The following is a 25,943-nucleotide window of genomic DNA, read 5'->3' as shown; positions in this document are numbered from 1 at the left end:
ATGTATTTTAATCCAGTACAGTTATTATTCTTATGGATGTTCAGATTGTCCCATCTTTGCCAATGAGAGCCTCTTCCAGTTGGCTCCTGAATCTTTTTGAGAACTCTTCCAATAGTCTTTGAGTTTCTTTTCTTTCTAGCTTAAGTCATTCTAGGCTAATTTTGCATATTTCCTGCCCCAGAGTGGGAACAACCTCCAAAGAACCTGGTTCCTTTCTGTGGGAAATTATAATTTAGAAACCACAAGTGGGTATATAGGTGCTCATTGTTACTGGGTTTGTCATTGTTTCTAGGTACATATCATTTCTAATGACCAAATAACTATTCAGCTTGATGAGTATACTATAGTTTATATAACCATTTGCCTATCAGTATTTGCTGTATTTATTTTTCCATTTTTATAAATAATGCTGAGATTAGTATCTTTTTAGATAAGCCTTGTTCACATTCTGATTATTTCAGATATATATCTGAAATATATATATATATATATATATATTTATATATATATCTTTTGATATGTATCTTCAGATTACTGATTTATACTCTCTTCAGAATAGTGAGCACGCATCTGACTTTACCCTCATTAAGTATTCCTGTTTCATTTTTGTTAATTTGATTAAATAATTTTTATTTCCTATTAGTGATATCAAAAAATGTTAATGAACCTATTGCCATTAGGTTTTCTACTGTGAGGAATTGACTGTTCATGTTCTGAACAAAATTATCTATTGGAATTGTAATGTTTTTCCTTACTTTTAATGAACTCTTTATTTATTAAGGATATTAACAATTTATCTTACTTGTGATACCTTTTCCAGATTCTTTGCCTTTTAATTTTGTTTGTTTTTGACATACAGAAGTTTTAAAAAGTTTATTTAGTCATGTCTATCCATACTTTTAAAAAATGATTTATTTGCCTTTTAATTTTTTGCTTTTGACATACAGAAGTTTTTAAAAGTTAGTCATGTCTATCCATACTTTTAAAAATGATTTGTTACATTGTTTTTAAGCAGAGAAAGTCCTTTCCACTAATAAATGTTTACTTTTGTTATCTTCTCCTCCTTTGTTTCCTCCACCTTCTCGTCCACCTCATTCTTTTTTTAAATTAATTAATGAATTTATTTATTTTTGGCTATGTTGGGTCTTTGTTGCTGCACGCAGGCTTTCCTCTAGTTGCTGCAAGTGGTGGCTACTCTTGGTTGCGGTGCACAGGCTTCTCATTGTGGTGGCTTCTCTTGTTGTGGAGCACGGGCTCTAGGCGCGCGGGCTTCAGTAGTTGCGGCATGCGGGCTCAGTAGTTGCGGCTCACGGGCTCTAGAGCGCAGGCTCAGTAGTTGTGGCACATGGGTTTAGTTGCTCCACGGCATGTGGGATCTTCCCAGACCAGGGCTTGAACCCGGATTCTTAACCACTGCGCCACCAGGGAAGCCCATCTTCCCCCTAATTCTTTTTAACTTTTAACTCTCTTTTTTAATTTCTAACTCTCCTGTTGATCTAAAATGAAGTGAAGATCAGACTTTGGGTGCCCTCTTTATCTTCTGTTCTCACACTTACACTAGTTGTCCTTCCTTTCCTCCCAACGACTTAAAAGATGTTATATTTGTCATATATTAATTTCTTATTTATATACTCTTCTTGGACTATATTTTTCCACTGATCAATTGCTAGACTGCACTTATTTTAATTACTTATTTTAATATCCACTAAGAAATAGTATCTTTCACTTTAGAAAGATTTCTTAGCTAATCTTACCTATTTTTTTCTTCCCTATGAACTTTACAACCATTATCAAGTTTCAAAAAAGGAAAAGAAATCCCCATGGGGATTTTTATTGCAATTACCTAAAACCTGTAAATTAAAGAATGATAGTTTTTACATGTTTCAGTCTCCTTATTTAGCTTTTAGAGGGATTTGTAATTTCCTTCACTGTAGCTCTTTCAGTTTTCATAAAGTTTTTCCTTTGGTATTATGTTATTTAATGCACCTTTTTTCTTCAGAGTTTTTGAACTAGTTATTGCTGATATATGAGAAAAAGACCATTGATTTTAAAAAATATTTGTGTCGTATCTAGCTACTCAATTATTTTATTGAATCTGAGAGTTTTAACCTGGTTTTCCTGACTTTCCTAGGTCTAGTATCATTTTCAAAAGAAAATTTTAGTTTAGGTTGACACCATTTAAAATGTTCAATATTAAGTTAGGATAAAAATAACCCAATTATACATTTAAAAATAACTTCACATTTTATTGCAGCCATTTCTCCCTTTGTCTGATAGTGGAGTTATATATGATTCTGATGAAAGCGTTCATAGTGATGAAGAAGAAGATGATGCTTTTTTTTCAGATACACAGATACAGGAACACCAAGACCCTAACTCCTATAGGTAAATAAAGCTTTCCTCTTTTCTTTTTGTCTTTTCTTTTGTAGAAGTACCTGATGTTACTAGTTTTAAACAACATTACTCTCATGAATTTATACAAGAACTGACCTGTGTTTTCAGGTTAGGAATTCTGTACCTTTGAGGTACATTGCTAGATAGTAGAGTATTTCACCTCCAGTTTCAAAGAATAGCTGGCACAAACATTTTTAGTGAGAAAAAATACATAATTTATTGATATGCTATTAAATTCCATGTAGCTGTGTGGTAAATCTCTTTCCATTAGGTATTTCAGATAGTGCAAGTGTAATACATTGTTGCATATCTTTTATTTTCAGACTACAAAGGTACTCTTTTTTAATAGTAAGTTGTTAGAAAAAAACAGCTTTTTTTCTGGGTGGGAGATTGGGCCAAACAGTTGACAGGGATCAGTACTATATTCTCATGATTTTATTTTTCAATTAAGGAGATTTTTTTTTTTTTGTCCCTTTGAACAGCTGGGCTCTTCTACATTTGACAATGGTTAAGCTAGTACTTCACAATGTCAAGAATTTCTTTCCCATCGCTGGATTGGAATTCTCTGGTAAGTTTGGAATTTGAAAATTAATGTTATTAAATACAACAAATTATCATCAAGTTTCTCTTTACAAAATCCATATAAAAGAACATTTGGTACTAAAAAAATACAGCATTGGAGATGTTATGAGGTCTTATTTATCTTAGGCTCCATTCTGTGGTTTTAATTCATATGGCAAGAATCACTGACAACCTAGAAGGTTGGAAGAAAAACCAGGAAACCAGCGTGGAGAAGCTAAACATTTTCTTAGCTCATTTTAGAAAGCTGGTCTTCTGTTTTGTTCAAAGCATTAAATATCAAAATGGTGTTAGATTAACATTTTCAGATTTATTTGTATTTTCAGAAATTTTGGCTCTAAGAATTTGGATCTTGTAAATATGTGGTGATGGTCAACATTTTTAATCAGAGTAAAATATCATATTCTATTACATTTTAGAGTTGCCTGTAACATCACCATTAGGTATTGCTGTGATTAAAAACTTGGAGAATTGGGAGCAGATCTTGCAAGAGAAAATGGATCAATTTGAAGGTCCTCCCCCCAACTATGTCAACACATATCCAACTGACCTTTCAGTAGGAGCTGGACCAGCAATTCTTCGAAATAAAGCAATGCTAGAACCTGAAAATACTCCATTCAAGTAAGAATTCTCTTACAATGGTAATGAGAGTGTAGCTTGGTTTAACCTTTCTGGAAGTCAGTTTGGCAAAATAATATGCCAGTAGCCTTCAAAACACTCATAAATTTGAACTTGCAATACTATTTCTAGCAGTATATGCCAAGGAAAATATCAGAAATCTGGATAAAAATTATTTTTCCCATATTACCTATACTTCAGTAGACATACTAATTTTATAATCAGGACAAAACCTTTATTTTTGTCATCATTTTAGGAACTCTTAACAGAAATGTTTTGGGATAACAATCTACATATTCAAACAAGGTGCTACTGACCTTTTGTCGGTAATTTAATAGTAAACACAGTAAGGTTTTTATTGATGTTTTGATCTTCTATCTGTCCATCTAGGCCCCTTTTGATAAGCAGCATGCTTTTTTTGAGGCAGCCAGCCATGATTTAGAGTATTGCTCATAAGCTTGAAAGAGCAAGGATTTTTAGCTTGTTAGGCTTGTTAGGCTGTTAAAAATGAAATGTGGGACTTTATATTCATTTATATTCATTGGTGATATGCTGTAACCAACAGAACCAACCTAAAGTATAATTTAAAAAGAGAATAATGAGATTCAATGGACTCTCAGCCCAACCTGTCCATTTAGAGAATCTGTAATTAGAGAATTAATTGCTAGATGAAGGAATGATTTGTAGAACTAAAAATTAAAAGTGAAATAAATTATAAATTATAAAATTTTGTTGAGCTTAATGCTGTATCTTCTTTGCAATAATGGAGGTTTTAAAAAAATTATCTGCAAATAATGAAACATTTTCTATAGACTAGAATATAGACTAAATAGTGTGATATGTTGATTTTTTTCTTTTAAACTAGATCCCGGGATTCTTCTGCGCTTCCAGTCAAACGACTTTGGCATTTCCTTGTTAAACAAGAAGTACTTCAACAGACATTTATTAGATATATTTTCACTAAGAAAAGAAAGCAGAGTGAGGTATTTTAGAAAAAAATATTCTCTCTTGTAATTTTTGTTTGTTTTCTTTAACATTTCTAATGAAGCCAGCTTGATTTATTTGAAATTTACTTTTGGTTGGAACTCATTATCTTTCATACATCATAGGTAATAGTTTATCAAACTACAGAGAATTTTTTTTTAAGATAAAAACGTACAATTTTTATTTCATAACAATGAAACAACATAGGTCCTTCGATAAATCCTGTATAATCAGGTGAAAGTTGGTATGTCCTTTATAATATTTGCCATTGGGCCTTTACATATGTAATAAACATTGTGAGGGATGATTTGGGGAACTTAGTATATAAATGAGTATACTCTATGTTATGATTCTCTGAATATCATTTAATTGAAAATACAGCATAACCCTTTAAAAGCATTTTTATTTGTTTAGCATTTAAAAATGAACAGCATAAACTGTAGAATAATTTTGTGAGAGAGATTAAACTACAGAAATTTTGTGAGAGAGATTAAACTAAATATGATGAAGGAAGATTGATTGCATTTACAAAGTGAGGCAGAGATTCTACATTGCATGGTGATTTTTAAGCTATACATAAGTTAATAATGTAATGCCATACAGGATTCAAGAAGAATCATGAATTTGAGAGAGTGACACTTTAGAACTTAAAACGATCTCTTCATTATAAAATGAGGGGTACACAGATGTTTTATATATAAGCATTTCAGTCCATTTGGCTATTTAATGAGGTAATGAGCAGTTTGGAGAGTAGTGTTCAGAGTAGAGTGTCAGATGTGATTAAAGATTTGGCAACAAAAACTATGAGAAAAGAAAAATGAATTATATTTCACTTAGAAAAGTGAAAACCGAGAGGGACAGTCTATGTGGCTCAGTTTCCCAAGGTAGCATATAGAACTGCTTCTCAAATGTTCTCCATACCTAGGGCAGCAGAACCGACCAGATTTGTTCTTTTCTTTCCACTACTCACCCACTTACCTGGATGGTCATTGTGGGCAGTCCTGTGAACAGTCATTTATTTTTTCTGTAAATTTAAAAATTATGTACTTAAGTGAGGAATTAGAGGAGTGAACTGTAGAGATTCTTTTGTGTCTTATAAGCTTATTTGATAACAAAAGACCCCAATGGTATTGAAATTACTGATGTAGGGTTTTGTTAGGGGAATCAGAGCCAAATTCATTTCCTCTTTCGTTTAATCCATTGTTTACTGCATTTCCTACAGTGATACTGAGTTCTATAAAATAAGATACAGAAATCTAAGAAATAGATTTAAGATAAAAGATACTTGCTCACTTAGGGCTCTGTTATTCACAGAAAGAGAGTTCATTGAAGGATCAATTTTGTGAGTTGTTAGTTCTTCAAATTATTAAACACAGTGATATGCTTTAATTATTCATAAGGTTTCTAGCAGTTTTGTTTCATTGGATTGTCAGAGCCTCAGAGTGCTATGGAAAGACTGGGTCTAGGTTGCTGGGACCCTCAGACTCTTGTCTTGCTCTTGAGGATCTGTTGTCTCCTTTCTGGTTTCCCTCTTCCTTAACCAAGTTTCTCCCCGATTCTGCCCCTTACCTCCCCTTCTTTATGCCCCTCCATTTCTGTGCTCTTGGGATCAGCAGCCCAAGCTGTGTGTTCTTTTCTATTTTTCTACCAGAAGAGGCTCTCCGTGTACAGGGAGGTGGGACAGAGATAAATTGAACATTTCTTAAAATGCTGTGTAAGCATTGGTTGGCTCCAGGAAGGGAAGTACATGGCTGGGAGTCTGGACGGAAGAATTTTTATCATGTACCCTTTTGTACCTTTGAATTTTAAATTATTGAATGAAATTAATATCTTGTTGCATGCAGTCCAATAGAACTTTCTGTTGATAATGGAAATTTATGTCTGTTCTGTACAGTATAGTAGTCACCAGCCACATGTGGTTATTGAGCACTTGAAGTGGGCTAGTGTGACTGAGGAACTGAATTTTTTATTTTGTTTAATTTAAATTTAAAGCCATATGTGTTTAGTGGCTACTGTATTGAATAGCACATATCTGCTGAAAAATGGTTTTCATTTACGAAAAAAAATTATGAAAACAATGTGAAAGCTCTTGAGGCAAAGTAAAATTGGTCACTTAGTTCAGAAATATGCAGAACTTATTAAAACTACCCATTTAATAAGAGTGTTTTATCTTTTTAGATTGTTAAATAGGATATTGGTGGTCAGTAAATTTGGTAAATTCAGTGAATTGATTAATTAGCAAAACTGGCAAAATAATCCTAAGAATGCTAAAATTGGCTAATTTTTAAAAATTACTTAATAAAAATAAAATTCTGAGAAATGCTGAAATTTTAGGTATATTCAGAAGAAGGTATTTTTACTCACTGAGTATGTTAGAGAAGACTATTCCACAAAACAGCTTTTCGTGAAATGGATGAATGTGGCAAACTTAGCCACTTGATTAAAGGCAAATAGGTTCTTCTGCAGTTTGGCTTTTGCTGAGTTGGCCCTTTCACACGTGTACCATTCCTTCAGTGTCAGCTGCAGCAGCCCTTGAGCAGTTGCACAAGGCATGGAGAATTGGGTCCTGTTGGCTGAAAGAGAAGCAGGCACTTCAGGGAAGTATTGGTAGGAATGTATTGCTCTGATCAAACCTTCAGAGGTTTCCACAGCACAGCAGAAATATTGCTTCTGATTATAGCCATTCCTAATGGCCCTGTCATCAACCAGAAGCAAGTTATTTGTGTGATTTCTTTCCCATGCCTCATCTCATCAAACATTTACTTATAAGGAGAAAATCATAAGATTATGTATAGTGTAATGGTTGATGTGAATTTTAATCCTTGACTGTCTCTTCATGGATATATTCCTTATGAGTAAGAGTGAAATAATTATCAGTACTTTTAATCTGTGTTTAGAAAAAAAGTTTTTATTTATTTGAAATAAACCCCTATAGGTTAGGAATCTATGTAGTAGAGGATGCATCTGCTTGTACAAGTAGGTTTTATTTTTAGAGATTACAGTTTAAGTTAGAACTTCCAAGTTACATAACTGACATACAAATAATGAATTTTTATTTTGAAATTGCTTTTATATATGTAATACATTAATTTTGCCTGTTTTGCTTTGTGTTGTTTTTTTCTGATGCATCACATTTTACTCAGTTTAATTTTTTTCTTGATGTGCTTTTAAATTCATTTTAAAGCTTGCAAATTCATTTTTACCATCAAGTGATGGAGCAACCGTTTCAGTTTGAAAACTTTCATTTTTTTAATAATTCCGTTTCATGCATGTGTTTTGTGTTTGTGACGGTGTGGTGTTGTTTAGTCTATAGAAGAACATGTGGAGCAGGTCAAACAAAACTGCATAGCAGAAGATTGCCACATCAAGGTAGTATTCCACGCTCTCGAATTTAGCTCATTCTTTAAAATTCAAGGAGCTAACCCCTCATCTCTGATACTAATCATGACCTGCCCAGCTGGCTAACTAGTCAGAGTGCTCACTGCTCCCACACACCTCACTGGCACAGGGTAGGAGAAGCTCCACTGTGTCCAGCTTGATCTTTCTTGCCATTGGTTCTTCCCTTTCTTGCTTCTTTTCCATCTTCATCTTTTTGTCCCTTTTCTCCATCTGTTCTTAAACATGATTGTTTTTTCTTGCCTCTTTCTTGATTCTGCCTCTTCTTTTCTCCCCATCACCTTCAACTCTAAGCATTACACCTTCCTCTCATCAGTCTCCTTCATTACTTTTTTTTTTTTTAATTAAAAAAAAATTTATTTATTTATGGCTGCATTGGGTCTTCGTTGCTGCGCACGGGCTTTCTCTAGTCGCGGTGTGCAGGCTTCTCATTGTGGTGGCTTCCCTTGTTGCGGAGAACGGGCTCTAAGCACGCGGGCTTAGTAGTTGTGGCTTGCGGGCTCTAGAGCACAGGCTTAGTAGTTGTGGCACACGGGCTTAGTTGCTCCACTGCATGTGGGATCTTCCCAGACCGGGGCTTGAACCTGTGTCCCCTGCATTGGCAGGTGGATTCTTTTTTTTTTTTTTTTTTTTTAATAACAATAATAGTTAGCTTTTTTAAAAAAAATTTTATTGCATTTTTTTAAATATTTATTTTTGGCTGTGTTGGGTCTTCGTTTCTGTGCGAGGGCTTTCTCTAGTTGCGGCAAGCGGGGGCCACTCTTCATTGCGGTGCGCGGGCCTCTCACTATCGCGGCCTCTCTTGTTGCAGAGCACAGGCTCCAGACGCGCAGGCTCAGTAGTTGTGGCGCAGGGGCCTAGTTGCTCCGTGGCATGTGGGATCCTCCCAGACCAGGGCTTGAACCCGTGTCCCCTGGCAGGTGGATTCTTAACCACTGTGCTGCCAGGGAAGCCCTCCTTCATTACTTTCTAACTGTTCTTCTACCCAACTTCTTATTCCTATCTCATCACCCTTATTTAAAAATATTTCACTTCTTATGTGACTCCTTTGTCTTTCTGATTGTGTCTTTTTCTCTCACATTCTTACTGCTGTATCTTTGTGCACTTTTGGAAGAGATAAGAGACACATTACTGTTATAAATACTAATGAAAATTATGTTATCTCTATCTTTTGTGACAGTTACTTGTATCCTGTAATCACAATGGAAATTTTTGTAATTGGGGTGATTACAGGGCATCAGAGAATCTAAGCTAATTCCACAGCTAATTTTCAACACACTAAAATTACTGGTACCTTTTTTCTTGCTGCTGCTGCTACTGCTACATTTTCTTCTTGTCCTCCTTTTATGTTTTGTGGGATGTACATATATCTGTATGGAGCTGTGCTGCAACAACTAAAACTGCTGACAAATGTCTTCTAGGTTGAAGCAGATCTGGGCTATCCAGGAGGAAAGGCAAAAATCATTCATAAGGAGTCAGATATGATCATGGCATTTTCTGTTAATAAGGTAAAATCTTTAGTCATTATAAAAAATGTAGTACTTTGTTTTAGTGAAATTGCTTAAATTATTGACTTTGCGTTTGCTTTACAGGCAAACTGTAATGAAATTGTTTTGGCTTCAACGCATGATGTACAAGAACTTGATATTACTTCTCTACTGGCCTGTCAGTCATACATATGGATTGGAGAAGAATATGACAGAGAATCCAAAAGGTTTGCTTGCCTTATGTAATCAATTTTAAATGTAGTCTTCTTCAAAAAGAACCTATTAAGTGGTTATGCACTTGATTTCAGTTGTCTTGAAAACTATGTATTTCTTTGGTAAGGAGACAAACATAATTGGTTTAGCTGCCAATAAAGGGCTCTGCTTACATCAGTGTACAAATTACTCCTACTTCTTCCATTAGACCCTGAATTATTCATAATGTTTGAGTCAGAATAATCCCCAACACCAGAGCCTAACACTAACAACTGCCACTTTGACATTTAACCCCAAAGAAATGTCAGAAATTACACAATATTCAATAGATTCAGCTGATCTGGGTAATTACCATAAAAAGCAGAATACACCAATATATTAGACTGATTGATGAGTCACATTTACTGAGTAGTTTTCAGTGTTTCTTCTTGATTATCTCTCTATAAGCATACCTTCTTTTCAGATAAAAATGTAGCCAACTTTACTTTTCAGTAAAACTATGGACACTGTACCAAGGGTGCAGTAACGCTTTCCTATTTTGGGGTTTCTCCTCCATGTTTTCCCTCCCTCTTGCTTTTCTCCAGACTCTCGGAAATTTTATGTACTGGGAGTGGTGCCATGATAGCCTCTTTCATTTCTGTTTCTATCTCGTTAGTATATAATACAACTAGGTTTCAGTCATACTTCAGAGTAGATGTAACCATGTAATATGATATGGCCCATCATAAAAATTACTTTAACATTTAATGTGATAATTAGTACCTAAGTTTAAGAAAACTTTTAACTCAAATTTCTTTAAAATGTTTGAATTTTATAAATGGGATCTCTGTACTTGAAGAGAACATACAGTCTTTTTCTCTACAGGATAAAAAGAAAATCTGTGTTAAATACTTCAAAACAAACATTTGTTCTAATTTGTGCAGCAATAAAATTCCCCCAGACATTAGACTAAACTTATATTTTGCCTAAGGGGAAAAAGTTAACCAGTACTAAAATTGGTGATGATTAGGACTTGTACCTATGTTTTTATTATGGATATTGATACTTTTTTTTTTAAATAAAGACTGTCCTTCAGATAGATAAAAAGCTCTGTAATTGGAATTTGTGTTGAGAAAATGGAACTGTCACAGTAACACATGAATGTTTTCCACAGTTCAGATGATATTGATTATCGTGGTTCCACTACAACTCTTTATCAACCCAGTGCAACATCCCATTCAGCAAGTCAGGTGCATCCATCTTCATCTCTGCCGTGGCTGGGCAGTGGGCAGACTAGCATTGGAGCTAGTGTGGTATGTTATTTACTATTAGGTATGGTTTCTGGATATGGACTTGCTCAAAAATAGGTTGAAATCACTTTGACATAGGAATGATGCTGAAGGTCAGAGGCAGTGACCATTTAGTACACCATAATAATGATAGCTAGCATGCTGTGAATTTCTTTATGTCAGGTGCATGCTTTTTCTTATAACAACCCTAAGTGGTTTTCATTTTATAGATGAGCAAACAGAGGCACAAAGTGGTAAAGCAGAGATAGAGAGGAATTTGTGTCTACTATAAGTGTTTGAAAAATGCATCAATAACATTGTTGTTAGTCACTGTAGTTAAAGGGGTCCCATTCTCATGTTCTGCTCTGAAGAATCTGGAGATACTCCTGATTGCCCTCAGGGAGGGGCACTTGGAGGAGAGTTCCCTTTATCACTAGATGAAGCAGCTTGGTATCCTCACAGTCCACGCAGACCAGGGCACGCCAGTAAGTGACTATGCTTTCCCAGCCTGTTCAGACAAGTGTCGTATATTTAGTGGGTCAGAAAATCCACAACAGGGTTTATTTATTTTAGTAATAATCCAGTGTAAGAGAATAACTGTAATCAGAATTAGAGTTGGCCTGAATCATATCCTTCCTTATTTCTTCTGTGTTGCAAAAGAAATTCATTTTTATCTTCTTTTAAAGCTTATGAAAAGGAATCTACATAATGTTAAGAGAACGACCTCACACCCAGTCCATCAATACTGTAAGTATTTTATTTATGATCAAAGGACTGCAAGTGATCTCTGTCATTTTGAAGTTGGCTTATAGAATGGGAAATGTTGGAACTCTTTCTTCAGCTTTGTTTCTTATTTTTTGCTTTTGCTTTTGCATCTTAGATCTTACAGGTGCTCAGGATGGCAGTGTACGAATGTTTGAATGGACAAGACCTCAGCAGCTTGTCTGTTTCCGCCAAGCTGGCAATGCAAGAGTTACCAGATTATATTTCAATTCACAAGGCAACAAGGTTAGTTCCTGGGGGTTACTGCTAAACTTGTCTGAAAAGAATTGCAGATATTTATGAGTAAATAGCTAGTAAAACTACACTTAAAAACAAATTCAGTCACTCTGGATTTAAGTTGAGCAGGCAGTTTGATGGTGTGTTTATATAGCCCCTTGGCTGTCAATAAAAGCATAAATCCACAGAATTTTGTGTGGATTAATTAATCATCTACTTACAGATACTAAATATTCTGTGAGGGTAAAGAATTCTGTTTCTGTTGAGTGTGTTGATGGTGCCTGTGTGCAGAGTCAGGCACCTAAGAGAAACCTTCCAGTTTCTTACTAAGTTCTGCTACAGAAGTTTGGAGGAAAACAGTGAAATAGGCATGGAAAAGCATTTAAAAGGTGGCAGGATATTTACAGTACTTGGGCTTTCTTGAGAACTACAGCAGCAGGAGCATAGGTATAGGCAGAATGTTGGTTAAGTGGGGACTGAGTGACTCTCCGTTTCATAAATGATTTTACCTTCGATATGGCTACTCAGAAGCTGTGTTTAATATTTACACCATTCTTACAGTGTGGTGTCGCAGACGGAGAGGGTTTTCTGAGTATCTGGCAAGTAAACCAAACTGCATCAAATCCCAAACCTTACATGGTAAGTATCACTCAGCATTCGCAGAGCGCATACGGAGGCCACTTTGTTTGTGAAGTGTTTGTTTCAGACAGCGAATCCCATTGGTGGATCTGTTGGGAAAGGGACCACTCTGTCCAGCAGCCACGGCCCAGCACCATCATTGCCCTAGTTTTAGACTGAAATGATTAAAACGCAAAAAACTTGCTTTACACAGCTTGAAGGGTGACCATTATATTTGAAATTTTTAGGGGCCTTCTCTGTGTGTGGTCTTATTCAGGATACATTTTTATTAACTTTTATCTGTTTTGAAATCTCTGACTTCTTAGTGATAGAGTTTTATAGTGATTCGTTTTAGGTACTGTATTAAGAACCAGACAGGTTCCATGTATGCCAGTTTGCTCCAGAATGTTTCTTATTAGATTATAAAATAACCACTCCCAATAGGCCACTTCATCCATTAATCCAAATCATGTTAGAACATGTGGTGACGCAGACAAGCATGTCTGCACTTGGAGGGTCGGGGCACGGCGAGGCTGGAAGGTTAAGTTCATGTACTTGGTGTTTTATTCCTTTGTTACATAATCTAAAAAACATAACCTTTAATTCCATGTTTCTGCCAGCTCTTCCAGTTTTAAAAAATTATTGGGTATTAACCAAGTAACATGCAGATGACAGCTAATCCTCTTATCACTTATTTTTATTCTAGATTTTAAAAAGTGTTCTTAGCTCATGCATGTAGTATATGATTAGCAGAGCTGTGTGTGTGTACTGTACCACATTTTGCTGGATTTTGAGATAACATCAGCTGCACTTTGTTCCCATAGAGTTGGCAGTGCCACAGTAAAGCCACAAGTGACTTTGCATTTGTTACCTCTTCAAGTCTAGTTGCCACATCTGGACAGTCCAATGACAATAGGTAGGTTGACAGAGATGCAAAAAAGAAATAAGCATATTTTAGGCAGAAAGGTATTCTTGCTAGAAAGTATGGATTTCTATTTAGTCAGGTTTTTCCACCTCAGGAATACAAAAACTTTGTTACATAATTCTTCAAGTAGTTTTCCTTACCAAAAAGAGAAAGACCAAAATTACTCCTAATGTAATCTACTAAGAAGTATGTGGAATTTTTATGTTAAAGCTATTTTTTTAATTGCTGTTAATACTGTCAAGTTTTTAAGGCTCTGTAGCCATCATTCTCAACATTTTCTTTGCCTCAGATTGTTTTCATTGGCAACATGTGCCCATGAATAACACCTCTCATTTCCCTGCAGTGTTTACCCCCAAGGATATAGAAGCATCTCTTCTACTCAGGAAATCGTCTCATTTTCCGTGGAGTGATAATGGAAAAGAGATAGGGCCGGGGGATGAGATGGAGCAGAGTTAGGTGGGACCATGTGAGACAGACCCTGTAGTTTGAAAAGGATAAACTCTTGGAAGAGACATATCCCCAGTCCCAAACTCTACCCTCATCCTAGTTGAGAATCACTGCTTTATAAATGTGAGTGAACAAAACAACATAAGATTCAATAAGTAAAAATATTTGATGTAAAGACGCAGTTTATCCCAGTGATGACTTAGAACAATTTGTTTATGATGTATTTTTGTTATTGTTTCTTTATTAGAAATGTATGCCTCTGGGACACATTGATATCACCCGGAAACAGCCTCATTCATGGTAAGTGAGCTAAGTCTTTGATTTTCAGTACACTGTGAAAGAATGCTTTCCTGGTTTTATTTTAACCAGTAAATCCAGTGCGTGTTTATTCACGGGTTAAAAATGGGGAAATGTATAGAGTGAATAAAATTCTAAAAGTTAACTAGAATTTCTGGCTACCTTGCTGAGGTAAATATGTATGGTCACAGAAACCCAGCTAGCCTAGGATAATCTTTGTGTTGTATTCCATTCAGAAAATATGGTATGGAGAGCGGCACTACTAACAAGGCTGCTGAAGAAATCAGTTGCAAAGTATTCCTTGAGCTCAACAGAAATGAGGTCATATTTCAAAGAATTAAATCTGACTGTAAAGTAAAAGTCAGCCTTATGATTAGAAATCTGAATAATGCCGTTTAAACATTATTCCTTTTAAGACAGTGTTTTCCACATCGCTGTCCTAAAGATCACTCTTTCACATAATACCACCAAGAGTGCTCAAAGCTCTAGTAAGTTTGGGTTAAAGATAGCTAGGTGGACTTTGTTAAAAAAAAAAAAAAAAAAAAAAAAAAAAAGATTTGAGTCTTTTACTATGCTGACGTATATTTTGAAAGATGTATTTATTTCCCAGTTTTGATTGCAATAGTCTTTGTTTTTGGCGAATAATTATTAATATCTCTTAAAGATTAGCCACATATTAGTTTAAGGTGTTAATCACATTACAATGCACAGAGTCCTGGGAAGGTTGTTAATCATATTAGAATGCAGAGAGTCCTGGGAAGGTTAACTCCTTAACTTGGGGCTGGTAATTTTCACACTAGTGTAGTTTCAATTACTTAGCTGAGAAGGACTTTAAAAAAAAAAAACATTTTATTGAAGTATAGTTGATTTACAATGTTGTGTTAATTTCTGCTTTATAGTAAAGTGATTCAGTTATACATATATTCTTTTTCATATTCTTTTCCATTATGGTTTATCTCAGGATATTAAATATAGTTCCCTGTGCTATAGAGAAGAACTTTTGATGAGGTTTTATGTATAGGCAGGAACTGGGAAAGGGTAAATACTTGTTATTGGTGGGTATTAATGAAGACATTGAGTATCATTGAGAAGCTTGTTCTCCTCTGCACTTTTGCTTCTACATTCTTATGAGACAGTATAACTTAGTTTGGGCATAAAGTTTAAACTTCCTGTGTATATGGGTGTGTGTTTTCATACTGAGATTATGTATAAGATGTTTTTTCTGTCATTGCTTGCCATCTTTTTAAATACTTTGATCATGATTATAGAAATTAGAAGGGAAAATGTGACAGTAATTTCTATATTACTTAAATGTGCATTTAAATATTACCAGAAGCGCTAAGGTAGACATCATTTGGGAAAGGCTCTTGATGTTTTTCTTCAGGTTTCACATGCCATGATCATGGTGCCACAGTGCTTCAGTACGCGCCAAAACAGCAACTCCTAATATCTGGAGGCAGGAAAGGCTACATCTGCATTTTTGACATCAGGCAGAGACAGCTAATTCACACATTCCAGGCACATGACTCTGCAATTAAGGCGCTGGCTCTTGATCCCTGTGAGGAATATTTTACTACAGGTTCAGCAGAAGGTAACATAAAGGTGAGTCAGTACAAGAGGTTGGAATGTGCTAAAATATTGTCTTTCCCTGCTGTCAAGATTGATTGGGGAGGGGGAACCAAACCAAAAAACTCACTGCCCTCTTCGTGCAAATATTGCTTCCTCCCTTACTTCTGTGTGGTCCTTTCTAAATTGTTAGGATCTAGAAATCCAGATAATCAATCTCAGTATACTCTCAGGTCATTAAAAAGCTTTAAAGAACTCTGTTTGAGTAAGTGTATGAGTTTAATTAATGCATCGATTTTTTGATGACATGAGTTTGGTTTCTCACATCATCCCCCTCCCCTCTTCCCACCTCTGCCTCCAGTACCTGACTCTGTTTTGTACAGTTGAGGTCTTCAGAGAAGCAAGGTGGTACTGTTCTTTTATATTGTCCCAGGGCCTAACTTAGCGTTAGGAATGTATTTAACTGAATTAACTGAAATATTTAATTGAATTAGAGATGGGATATATATGGTTAATATGAAACAAGAGGATGTGAAGAGAGGAATTTGAAAGAAGGTACAGGGAAGTGTAAGGATGGTAAATGAGCCCTGTGAATGGTATTATTTCCAGTTAGGTAAACTGTTAGGAAAGAGGTAGTGGACAGGAAAGTTGGGCTTTAATGAGATCAGTTGGGCTGGGAGAACAGAGGTGAAGGCCATGTTTTTAAAATTTTTTCGTCTCTTTCTCTCTTTTTTAAATGACTTACACTTTTTGTTTTCACTTTTTCTTTAAACTAGGTTTGGACGTTGACAGGCCATGGCCTACTTCATTCATTTAAAAATGAACATGCTAAACAGTCCATATTCAGAAACCTTGGGGCTGGAGTCATGCAGATCGACATCACCCAGGGCAACCGGATCTTCTCCTGTGGGGCAGACGGGACGCTGAAAACGAGGGTTTTGCCCAGTGCTTTTAACATCCCTCATAGCATTCTTGACATTCTATAGACTTAAAGATTGGGGCTTTATTTTTATAAACATTTCAATTAAAAAACACACTGCAGAAATTATTAGGCATTTCTGCTTTCCAAGCAGTTGTTAACCCATTGAAAACAATACAGAGAATCTCTGTGTAGAATTTGAATCTGATCCAAGCTTGAGTTTTAGGCTGAGTTTTGCGTATATGGGCTGGTAGAATGACTGTGCATGTGTACCTTTTATCATGCTGACATACTTAAAACAAAACCTAGTATTGTATGAAGGGTAGCTATTCTTTACAGCATTTAGCAAACCTGATTCAGAAAACATTTGAGGTTAGAAGTTAGCATATAAGTAAGTTAGTTATAATAATGAGAAGGACCTTTACACCAAATCAAGGAAGAAAATGTTGCTGTTTCAGGTTTTTCTTCCTATTCTTACCACTGATTGAAGCATGCCTGCAGTCTCCTTTGTTGAATGAAGAATAGTCATAAGGAGTTAGAAGCTCCAGGACACCAGACACACACTGTAAGCTGTGTGTAAGCACACTTTGCAGCAGCGCACAGTGACTAGTTCTCTGCTGTGAGAGGTCGTTCCCATTCTTTCCTGCTGAATATTTTTCCTGTTAGTGTTTATACTGATCTAGTACTGTAATTTGCAAATGAGTGCAAATTTAAATGCAATGTTTTCCTCACAATTTGCACATTCACAGTTTTTGGACTGCTAGTTTTTCTATTTAAATATTTGCCTTCATGTTAGGAATGTAATACGTGGACATGACATATTGGTAGTTAACCAAAACATACCAAGTTAGTACTTCTTTTTTAGTCCAGTTTAGTACTTTTTCTTTTCACGTATTCAAGGTTAAAACACCCACAACATTTTAAGGCTATGTTGAAACTATACCAATAGAGCATTTCATATCATAATTAAAATGAATGTTAGGCTTTTCGTGGCCAGTTAATAGTTGATGAGATTGGTGATATTATTTATTACCACAGCCTATTGTATAAACTATGCAGAGTTAAATATTATTTGCTTGAAAAATATTAGCCAGTGTTGTCATATTTTGATGTACTTCTTGGTTATGACCAAAAATATGTTCTTGAAATATTGAAACCAATGTCTGTGTTTAAATGTTTACCAGCAAATTGTCTCATCACGTTAATGAGAATGTTTAATGCCTGTGCAGTATATAGTAAAATATAATGGCATAAGAGCACCTTTCTCTGAAGGCAATGTGATGTTTGGGCTGTGAAATACATATGTAAAAGAAAAATAAATGTTATTTGTTAGAGTTTTACCTCAGTTTGGTCTGGCATTCTTTGATAATATTTTTAACAGTTGAGATCATTTTAACTTTGATAAAATGCTTAACTGTGAGAGAATTCTTAAGGTATTAGGCAGTTCATTCATTTACTCAAATATTTATGAGTGCCTTCTATATCAGAAGCCCTTCTAGGAAACGGGATACAGCGGTGACCAGGCAGAAGGCACGCAATGTTGGGATTTAGCTGGATAAGAACTAACTCCACTGTACCTTGTTTATTGAACTGAGAGTGGATTTTGGCACCCACACTGGTGAAGGAGCTGAGCTGGGGATGGTGCTTATGTGGAATGGTGAAGAAAAGAGGAGGAGGGAGGATGCCTGAATGAATACATAGGAACACAAGTTAGACAAAAATTGTAAACATATACAGACACTTACCACAGTTCTGTATACAGTAATCTGTATATGTTGCATTCTCTCCATCATTGTATGTGTTATACTAAAACAGTACCAGCTGATTTAGAATCTGCAAGATAATAGAATTTTTTTAAAAACTGTAGTTGGTTTACAATATTGTGTTACTTTCAGGTGTACAGAAAAGTGCTTCAGTTACATTTTTTTTCTGATTCTTTTCCATTATAGGTATTACAAGATACTAAATATAGTTCCCTGTCATATACAATAAATCCTGTTGTTTATCTGTTTTATATATAGTGGTGGGTATCTGTTAATCCCATACTCCTGATTTATCCCCCATGCCACCTTTCCCCTTTGGTAACCGTAAGCTTGTTTCTATGTCTGTGGGTCTGTTTCTGTTTTGTAAATAAGTTTATTTGTATTATTTTTTTTTAGATTCCACATATAAATGATATCATATATTTGTCTTTCTCTGTCTGGCTTACTTAGTATGATAATCTTGAGGTCTCTCCACGTTGCTGCAAATGGCAGTATTTCATTCTTTTTAATGGCTGAGTAGTATTCCATTGTGTATATGTACCACACCTTCTTTATCCATTTATCTGTTGATGGACACGTAGGGTTGCTTCCATGTCTTGGCTGTTGAAAACAGTGCTACTTTGAACATTGGGGTGCATGTATCTTTTCAAATTAGAGTTTTCATTTTTCCGGATATGTGCCCAGGAGTGGGATTGCAAGATCATGATAAATCTATTTTTAGTTTTTTGAAGAACCTCCATGCTGTTCTCCATAGTGGCTGCACCAATTTACATTCCCACCAACAGTGTAGGAAGGTTCCCTTTTCTCCACATCCTCTCCAGCATTTGTTATTCATAGATTTTAATTTTTATTGGAGTATAGTTGATTTACAACATTGTGTTAGTTTCTGCTGTACAGCAAAGTGAATCAGTTATACATATACATATATCCACTCTTTTTTAGATTCTTTTCCCATATAGGCCATTACAGAGTACTGAGTAGAGTTCCCTGTGCTATGTACAGTAGGTTCATAGATTTTTAAATGATGGCCATTCAAACTGGTGTGAATTGATACCTCATGTGGTTTTGATTTGCATTTCTCTAATAATTAGTGATACTGAGTATCTTCTCATGTGTTTGTTGGTCATCTGTATGTTTTCTTTGGTGAAATGTCTATTTAGGTCTTCTGCCCATTTTTTGATTGGGTTTTTTTTTGGATATTCAGTTGTATGGGCTGTTCGTATATTATGGAAATTAATCCCTTGTGGGTCACATGGTTTGCAAATATTTTCTCCCATTCTGAAGGTTGTCTTTTCATTTTGTCTGTGGTTTCCTTTGCTGTGAAAAAGCTTTTTAAGTTTCATTAGGTCCTATTTGGTTATTTTTGCTTTTATTTCTTTTGCCTTTGGAGACGGATCTAAGAAAATATTGCTACTATTTATGTCAGAGAATGTTTTGCCTTGTTCTCGTCTAGGATTTTTATGCTGTCATGTCTTGTTTTAAGTCTTTAAGCCATTTTGGGTTTATTTTTGTGTACGTTGTGAGGGTGTGTTCCAACTTCATTGATTTACATGCGGTTGTCCAGCTTTCTCAGTACCACTTGCTGAAGAGACTATCTTTTCTCCATTGTATATTCTTGTCTCCTTTGTTGAAGATTAATTGACCTTAGGTGTGTGGATTTATTTCTGGACTTCTGTTCCATTGATCCATATGTCTGCTTTTATGCCAATACCATGGTGTTTTGATTACTGTAGCTTTGTCGTATTGTCTGAAGTCTGGGAGGGTTATGCCTCCTGCTTTGTTCTTCTTCCCAGACTGCTTTGGCAAGTGTGGGTCTTTTATGGGTCCATATAAATTTTAGGATTATTTGTTCTAGTTCTGTAAAAAATTTCATGGATAATGTGATAGGGATTGCACTGAATCTGTAGATTTCTTTGGGTAGTATGGCCATTTTTTAAAAATATTATTTATTTATTTATTTATTTATTTATTTATTTATTTATTTATTTATTTATTTATTTATGGCTATGTTGGGTCTTCGTTTCTGTGCAAGGGCTTTCTCTAGTTGCGGCAAGTGGGGGCCACTCTTCATCGCGGTGCGCAGGCCTCTCACTATCGCGGCCTCTCTTGTTGCGGAGCACAGGCTCCAGACGCGCAGGCTCAGCAATTGTGGCTCACGGGCCTAGTTGCTCCGCGGCATGTGGGATCTTCCCAGACCAGGGCTCAAACCCGTGTCCCCTGCATTGGCAGGCAGATTCTCAACCACTGTGCCACCAGGGAAGCCCAGTATGGCCATTTTTAACAATATTAATTCTTCTAATCCAACAGCATGGGACATTTTTCCACTTCTTTGAATCATCTTAAGTTTCCTTTATCAGTGTTTTGTAATTCTTAGCTTATAGGTCTTTTGTCTCCTTGGTTATGTTTATTCCTAGATTTTTTTTTTTGATGTGATTTTTAACACATCAGTAAAAAATTTAAAAAATAGTAAAAAATAATCCTTTATTTTTTACTATCTCTCTAATAATTCATTGTTAGTGTAAAGAAATGCAACAGATTGCTGTATATTAATCTTGTATCCTGCTACCTTGCTGGATTCATTTATTCTAATAGATCTTGTGTGGAGTCTTTATATAGAAAACCCTAAAGACAAACCCTAGAGTATCATATCATCTGCATATAATGACAATTTTACCTCTTCCCTTCCAACTTGAAGACCTTTTATTTCTTTTTCTTTTCTGACTGCTGTGGCTAGGACTTCCAGTACTATGTTGAATAAAAGTGGTGAGAGTGCCATGATCAAGTGGGATTTATCCCAGGGATGCAAGTATTTTTCAGTATTCGCAAATCAATCAGTGTGATTCACCACATCAACAAATTGAAGAATAAAAACCATATGATCATCTCAATAGATGCAGAAAGAGCTTTTGACAAAATTCAACACCCATTTATAAAAACTCTCCAGAAAGTGAGCATAGAAGGAACCTACCTCAACATAATAAAGGCCATGTATGACAAACCCACAGCTAACATCATTCTCAATGGTGAAAAACTGAAAGCATTTCCTCCAAGATCAGGAGCAAGACAAGGATGTCCACTCTTGCCACTGTTATTCAACATAGTTTTGGAAATCCTAGCCACGGCAGTCAGAGAAGAAAAAGAAATAAAAGGAATCCAAATCGGAAAAGAAGAAGTAAAACTGTCACTGTTTGCAGATGACATGATACTACATATAGAAAATCCTAAAGATGCTACCAGAAAACTGCTAGAGCTCATCAGTGTATTCGGTAAAGTTGCAGGTTACAAAATTAATGCACAGAAATCTCTTGCATTCCTATACACTAACAATGAAAGATCAGAAAGAGAAATCAAGGAAACAATCCCATTTACCATCACATCAAAAAGAACAAAATACCTAGGAATAAACCTACCTAAGAAGGGAAAAGAGCTGTACTCAGAAAACTATAAGATACTGATGATAGAAATCAAAGATGACACGAAAAGATGGAGAGATATACCATGTTCTTGGATTGGGAGAATCAGTATTGTGAAAATGACTCTACTACCCAAAGCAATCTATAGATTCAATGCAATCCCTATCAAATTACCACTGGCATTTTTCACAGAATTAGAACAAAAAATTTTACAATTTGTATGGAAACACAAAAAGACCCTGAATAGCCAAAGCAATCTTGAGAAAGAAAAACGGAGCTGGAGGAATCAGGCTACCTGACTTCAGACTATACTACAAAACTACAGTAACCAAAACAGAGTGGTATTGGCACAAAAACAAATATAGATCAATGGAGCAGGATACAAAGTCCAGAGATAAACCCATGCACCTATGGTCACCTAATCTATGACAAAGGAGGCAAGAATATACAATGGAGAAAAGACAGTCTCTTCAATAAACAGTGCTACGAAAACTGGACAGCTACATGTAAAAGAATGAAATTAGAACACTTCCTAATACCATACACAAAAATAAACTCAAAATGGATTAAAGACCTAAATGTAAGGCTAAACACTATAAAACTCAGAGTACTATAGGCAGAACACTTTTTTACATAAATTGCAGCAGATCTTTTTTGATCCACCTCCTAGAATAATAAAATTTAAAAAATAATAAATGAGACCTAATTAAACTTAAAAACAAAATGAAAAGACAACCCTCAAAATGGGAGAAAATATTTGCAACCAAAGCAACTGACAAGGGATTAATCTCCAAAATATACAAATAGCTCATGCAGCTCAATATCAAAAAAACCCAACCCAATCAAAAAATGGGTGGAAGACCTAAATAGACATTTCACCAAAGAAGACATACAGATTACCAACAAACACATGAAAAGATGCTTGACATCACTAATTATTAGAGAAATGCAAATCAAAACTACAATGAGGTATCACCTCACACTGGTCAGAATAGCCATCATCAAAAAATCTACAAACAATAAATGCTGGAGAGGGTGTGGAGTAAAGGGAACCCTCCTATGCTGTTGGTGGGAATGTAAACTGGTACAGCCACTATGGAGAGCCATATGGAGGTTCCTTTAAAAATAGAGCTACTATATGATCTAGCAATCCCACTCCTGGGCATATATCAGGAGAAAACCATAACTTGAAAATATACATGCACCCCAATGTTCATTGCAGCACTATTTACAATAACCAGGACATGGAAGCAACCTAAATGTCCATCAACAGAGGAATGGATAAAGATGTGGTACATATATACAATAGAATATTACTCAGCCATAAAAACGAATGAAATAATGCCATTTGCAGCAACATGGATGGACCTAGAGATTGTCATACTGAGGAAGTCAGAGAAAGACATCATATGATACTGCTTATATGTGGAATCTAAAAAAAGGGTACAAATGAACTTATTTACAAAACAGAACTAGAGTTACAGATGTAGAAACAAACTTATGGTTACCAGGGGATGGGGGTGGGGTGGTAGGGATAAACTGGAAGGTTGGGATTGGTATATACACACACTACTATATATAAAATATATAGCCAACAAGGACCTACTGTATAGCACAGGGAACTCTACTCAGTACTCTGTAATGGCCTATATGGGAAAAGAATCTAAAAAAGAGTGGATGTATGTATATGTATAACTGATTCACTTTGCTGCACACCTGAAACTAACACAACATTGTAAACCAACTATACTCCAATTAAAAAAAAAAAAAAAAGTGGTCAGAGTGGGTATCCTCATCTTCTTCCAGAATTAGCAGGAAGGCTTTCAGCTTTCCACAGTTCACCATTTAGGATTAGTGTTAAGTATTAGTGGACCGTGGCTTTGTCATAGATGGCTTTTATTGTGGTCAGATGTTTCCTCTATACCCACTTTGATGAGTTTTCTTATTATGAATGGATGTTGAATTTTATCCAATGCTTTTTCTGCATCTATTGAGATGATCATGTGGTTTTGTCTTTTCTTTTGTTAATGTGGTGTATCACAATGATAGATTTGCATATGTTGAACCATCCTTGTGACCCTGGAATGAATCCAGCTTGATCATGGTGTATGATCCTTTATATGTGTTGTTGGATTTGGTTTGCTAATATTTTGTTGAGGATTTCTGCATCTATATCACCGAAGATACTGGCCTGTAATTTTCGTTTTTGGAAGTGTCTTTGTCTGATTTTGGTATCAGGGTGATGGTGGCTTCACAGAATGACTTTGGGAGTATTCCCTCCTCTTCAATCTTTTGGAAGGGTTTGAGAAGGATCAGTATAAGTTCTTTGTATGATCAGTGGAATTCTCCATTGACGCCATCTGCTCCTGGACTTTTGTTTACAGGGAGTTTTTTTTTTTTTTTTTAACAGATTCTATTTCACTTCTAGTGATTGGTCTGTTTAAATTTTCTGTTTCTTCATGACTCAGTTTTGGCAGGCTGTATATTTCTAGAAACCTGTCCATTTCTTCTAGGTTGTCCAATTTATTGGAGCATAACTGCATATTCCCCCCCAGGGGCTGTCCACTGGGACGTGTGACTCTGTGAAGCCACCCGCTACTTGGTGTGCATGCCCAAAGTCCACTGCCCTTGGATCAGACCCCTCTGCAGAGCGCTCACAATCAGCTCAGACGTCAGACCCACCTCTGGCGTGAATGTACTCCTAAAGCCCCTGTGGCTGGAGCTGCGCTTCGCCGTGAACATGCTGACAGTGAGTCTCCTGTGGCAGACCCACACCCCTCCTTTGCGCTCTGATAATAGGGCTCCTGCGGCGGACCTGTGCTTTGGCCTGCGTGTACCCCCTGTGATGCACCAGACCATACTCCAGGCCTTTCGGGTTGTCTCCATGCAGCCATACTGAGTCGTCTCCCCAGGTCTGTCTGCTGAAGCCCAGGTTTTATCACCTAGCTGCTGTGAAAGAGGTTCCCAGGGTGAGAGAACCTTTCCTATTTCACAGCGTATTCCAGGGATGCAGGTTCCATCCCATTTCCTTTTTTTTTTTTTTCTTTTCTCCTTTTGTGCTACCCGGTTAAATGGAGATATTTCTTGCAGCTTTGGTTGTATAATAGATCTTCTGCCAGCTTTCAGTTGGTATTCTGTGATAATTGTTCCACATGTAGATGTATTTTTGATGTGTTTGTGAGGGGGAGGTGAGCTCCTCATTCTTCTACTCCACCATCTTGATCTCTCCAAGATAATAGAATTTTGAAGCTGAAATTCAAAGGCGTTATGATAGCTGCCAACTGCTTTGAGCTATTGTTTTATAGCAGTCTGCCATGTGTCACACTAAATTTGTGTGTTTTTAGCAGTCTGCCGTGTGTCACACTAATTTGTATGGTTTTTAAAAGTTAATAGACTTTATAAGAACAATTTTAGGTTTACAAAAAAAATTGAGCCAATACTACAGAGTTTCCATTTACCCCCCCCAGTTTCCCTTAACATTTTGCACTAGTGTGATATATTTGTTACAATTAATGAACCAGTATTGATGCATTATTAACTGAAATACGTGAATTATATTAAGCTTCATCCGTGATATATTTGTTACAATTAATGAACCAGTATTGATGCATTATTAACTAAAGTCTGTGAATTATATTAAGCTTCACCCATGGTGTTGTACAGTTCTGTGGGTTTTGACAAGTGTATAATATCATGTATCCACCATTACAGAGTCATACAGAATAGTCTCATTTCCATGAAAGTCCCCTGTGTACTATTAAGGTACTTGTTTCTTCTTTTGTGAGTTTTGGTACATCATATCTTTTAAGGAATTGGTCCATTTCATTTATGAAATTTGTGAGTATAGGTTATTCACAATATTCCTTTTTATCTTTTTTGGGGGGGGTATGGTTGTTTTACAATGTTTTGTTAGTTTCTACTGTACAGTGAAGTAGAGTTCCCTGTGGTATACAGCAGGTTCTCATTAGTTATCTATTATACATATTAGTGTATATGTCAATCCCAATCTCCCAATTCATTCCTCCTCCCCTAACCCCCCTTGGTGTTCATACGTTTG

The 25,943-nt window shown here is 36.0% G+C and overlaps 1 protein-coding gene across 11 annotated transcripts in view; it reads left to right on the top strand.

The window, feature by feature from the left end:
• Nucleotides 1-18,050, top strand: part of DMXL2 (Dmx like 2) — a 151,947-nt gene extending 133,897 nt beyond the window's left edge. For 8 of the 11 annotated variants that reach the window (XM_082444557.1, XM_082444558.1, XM_082444554.1 and 5 more), the window contains 15 exons: nt 2,255-2,385; nt 2,877-2,962; nt 3,393-3,594; nt 4,457-4,574; nt 7,882-7,944; nt 9,393-9,479; nt 9,564-9,685; nt 10,825-10,963; nt 11,626-11,686; nt 11,820-11,947; nt 12,500-12,577; nt 13,381-13,472; nt 14,176-14,228; nt 15,610-15,827; nt 16,568-18,050. In XM_082444557.1, coding sequence (XP_082300683.1) covers nt 2,255-2,385; nt 2,877-2,962; nt 3,393-3,594; nt 4,457-4,574; nt 7,882-7,944; nt 9,393-9,479; nt 9,564-9,685; nt 10,825-10,963; nt 11,626-11,686; nt 11,820-11,947; nt 12,500-12,577; nt 13,381-13,472; nt 14,176-14,228; nt 15,610-15,827; nt 16,568-16,777 — 1,788 coding nt within the window. In that variant the 3' untranslated portion in view covers nt 16,778-18,050. Of the gene's footprint in view, nt 1-2,254; nt 2,386-2,876; nt 2,963-3,392; nt 3,595-4,456; nt 4,575-7,881; nt 7,945-9,392; nt 9,480-9,563; nt 9,686-10,824; nt 10,964-11,625; nt 11,687-11,819; nt 11,948-12,499; nt 12,578-13,380; nt 13,473-14,175; nt 14,229-15,609; nt 15,828-16,567 lie in introns of those variants that run through there. The other 3 variants (XM_082444556.1, XM_082444555.1, XM_082444559.1) reach the window with 2 other exon arrangements.
• The last annotated feature ends 7,893 nt before the right edge of the window (nt 18,051-25,943 follow it).

The sequence above is a fragment of the Balaenoptera physalus genome (assembly GCF_965194825.1).
Source record: "Balaenoptera physalus genome assembly, chromosome: 2".
In the NCBI taxonomy this organism is placed as follows: Eukaryota; Metazoa; Chordata; class Mammalia; order Artiodactyla; family Balaenopteridae; genus Balaenoptera; species Balaenoptera physalus.
This window is presented reverse-complemented; position numbering and strand designations above follow the sequence as displayed.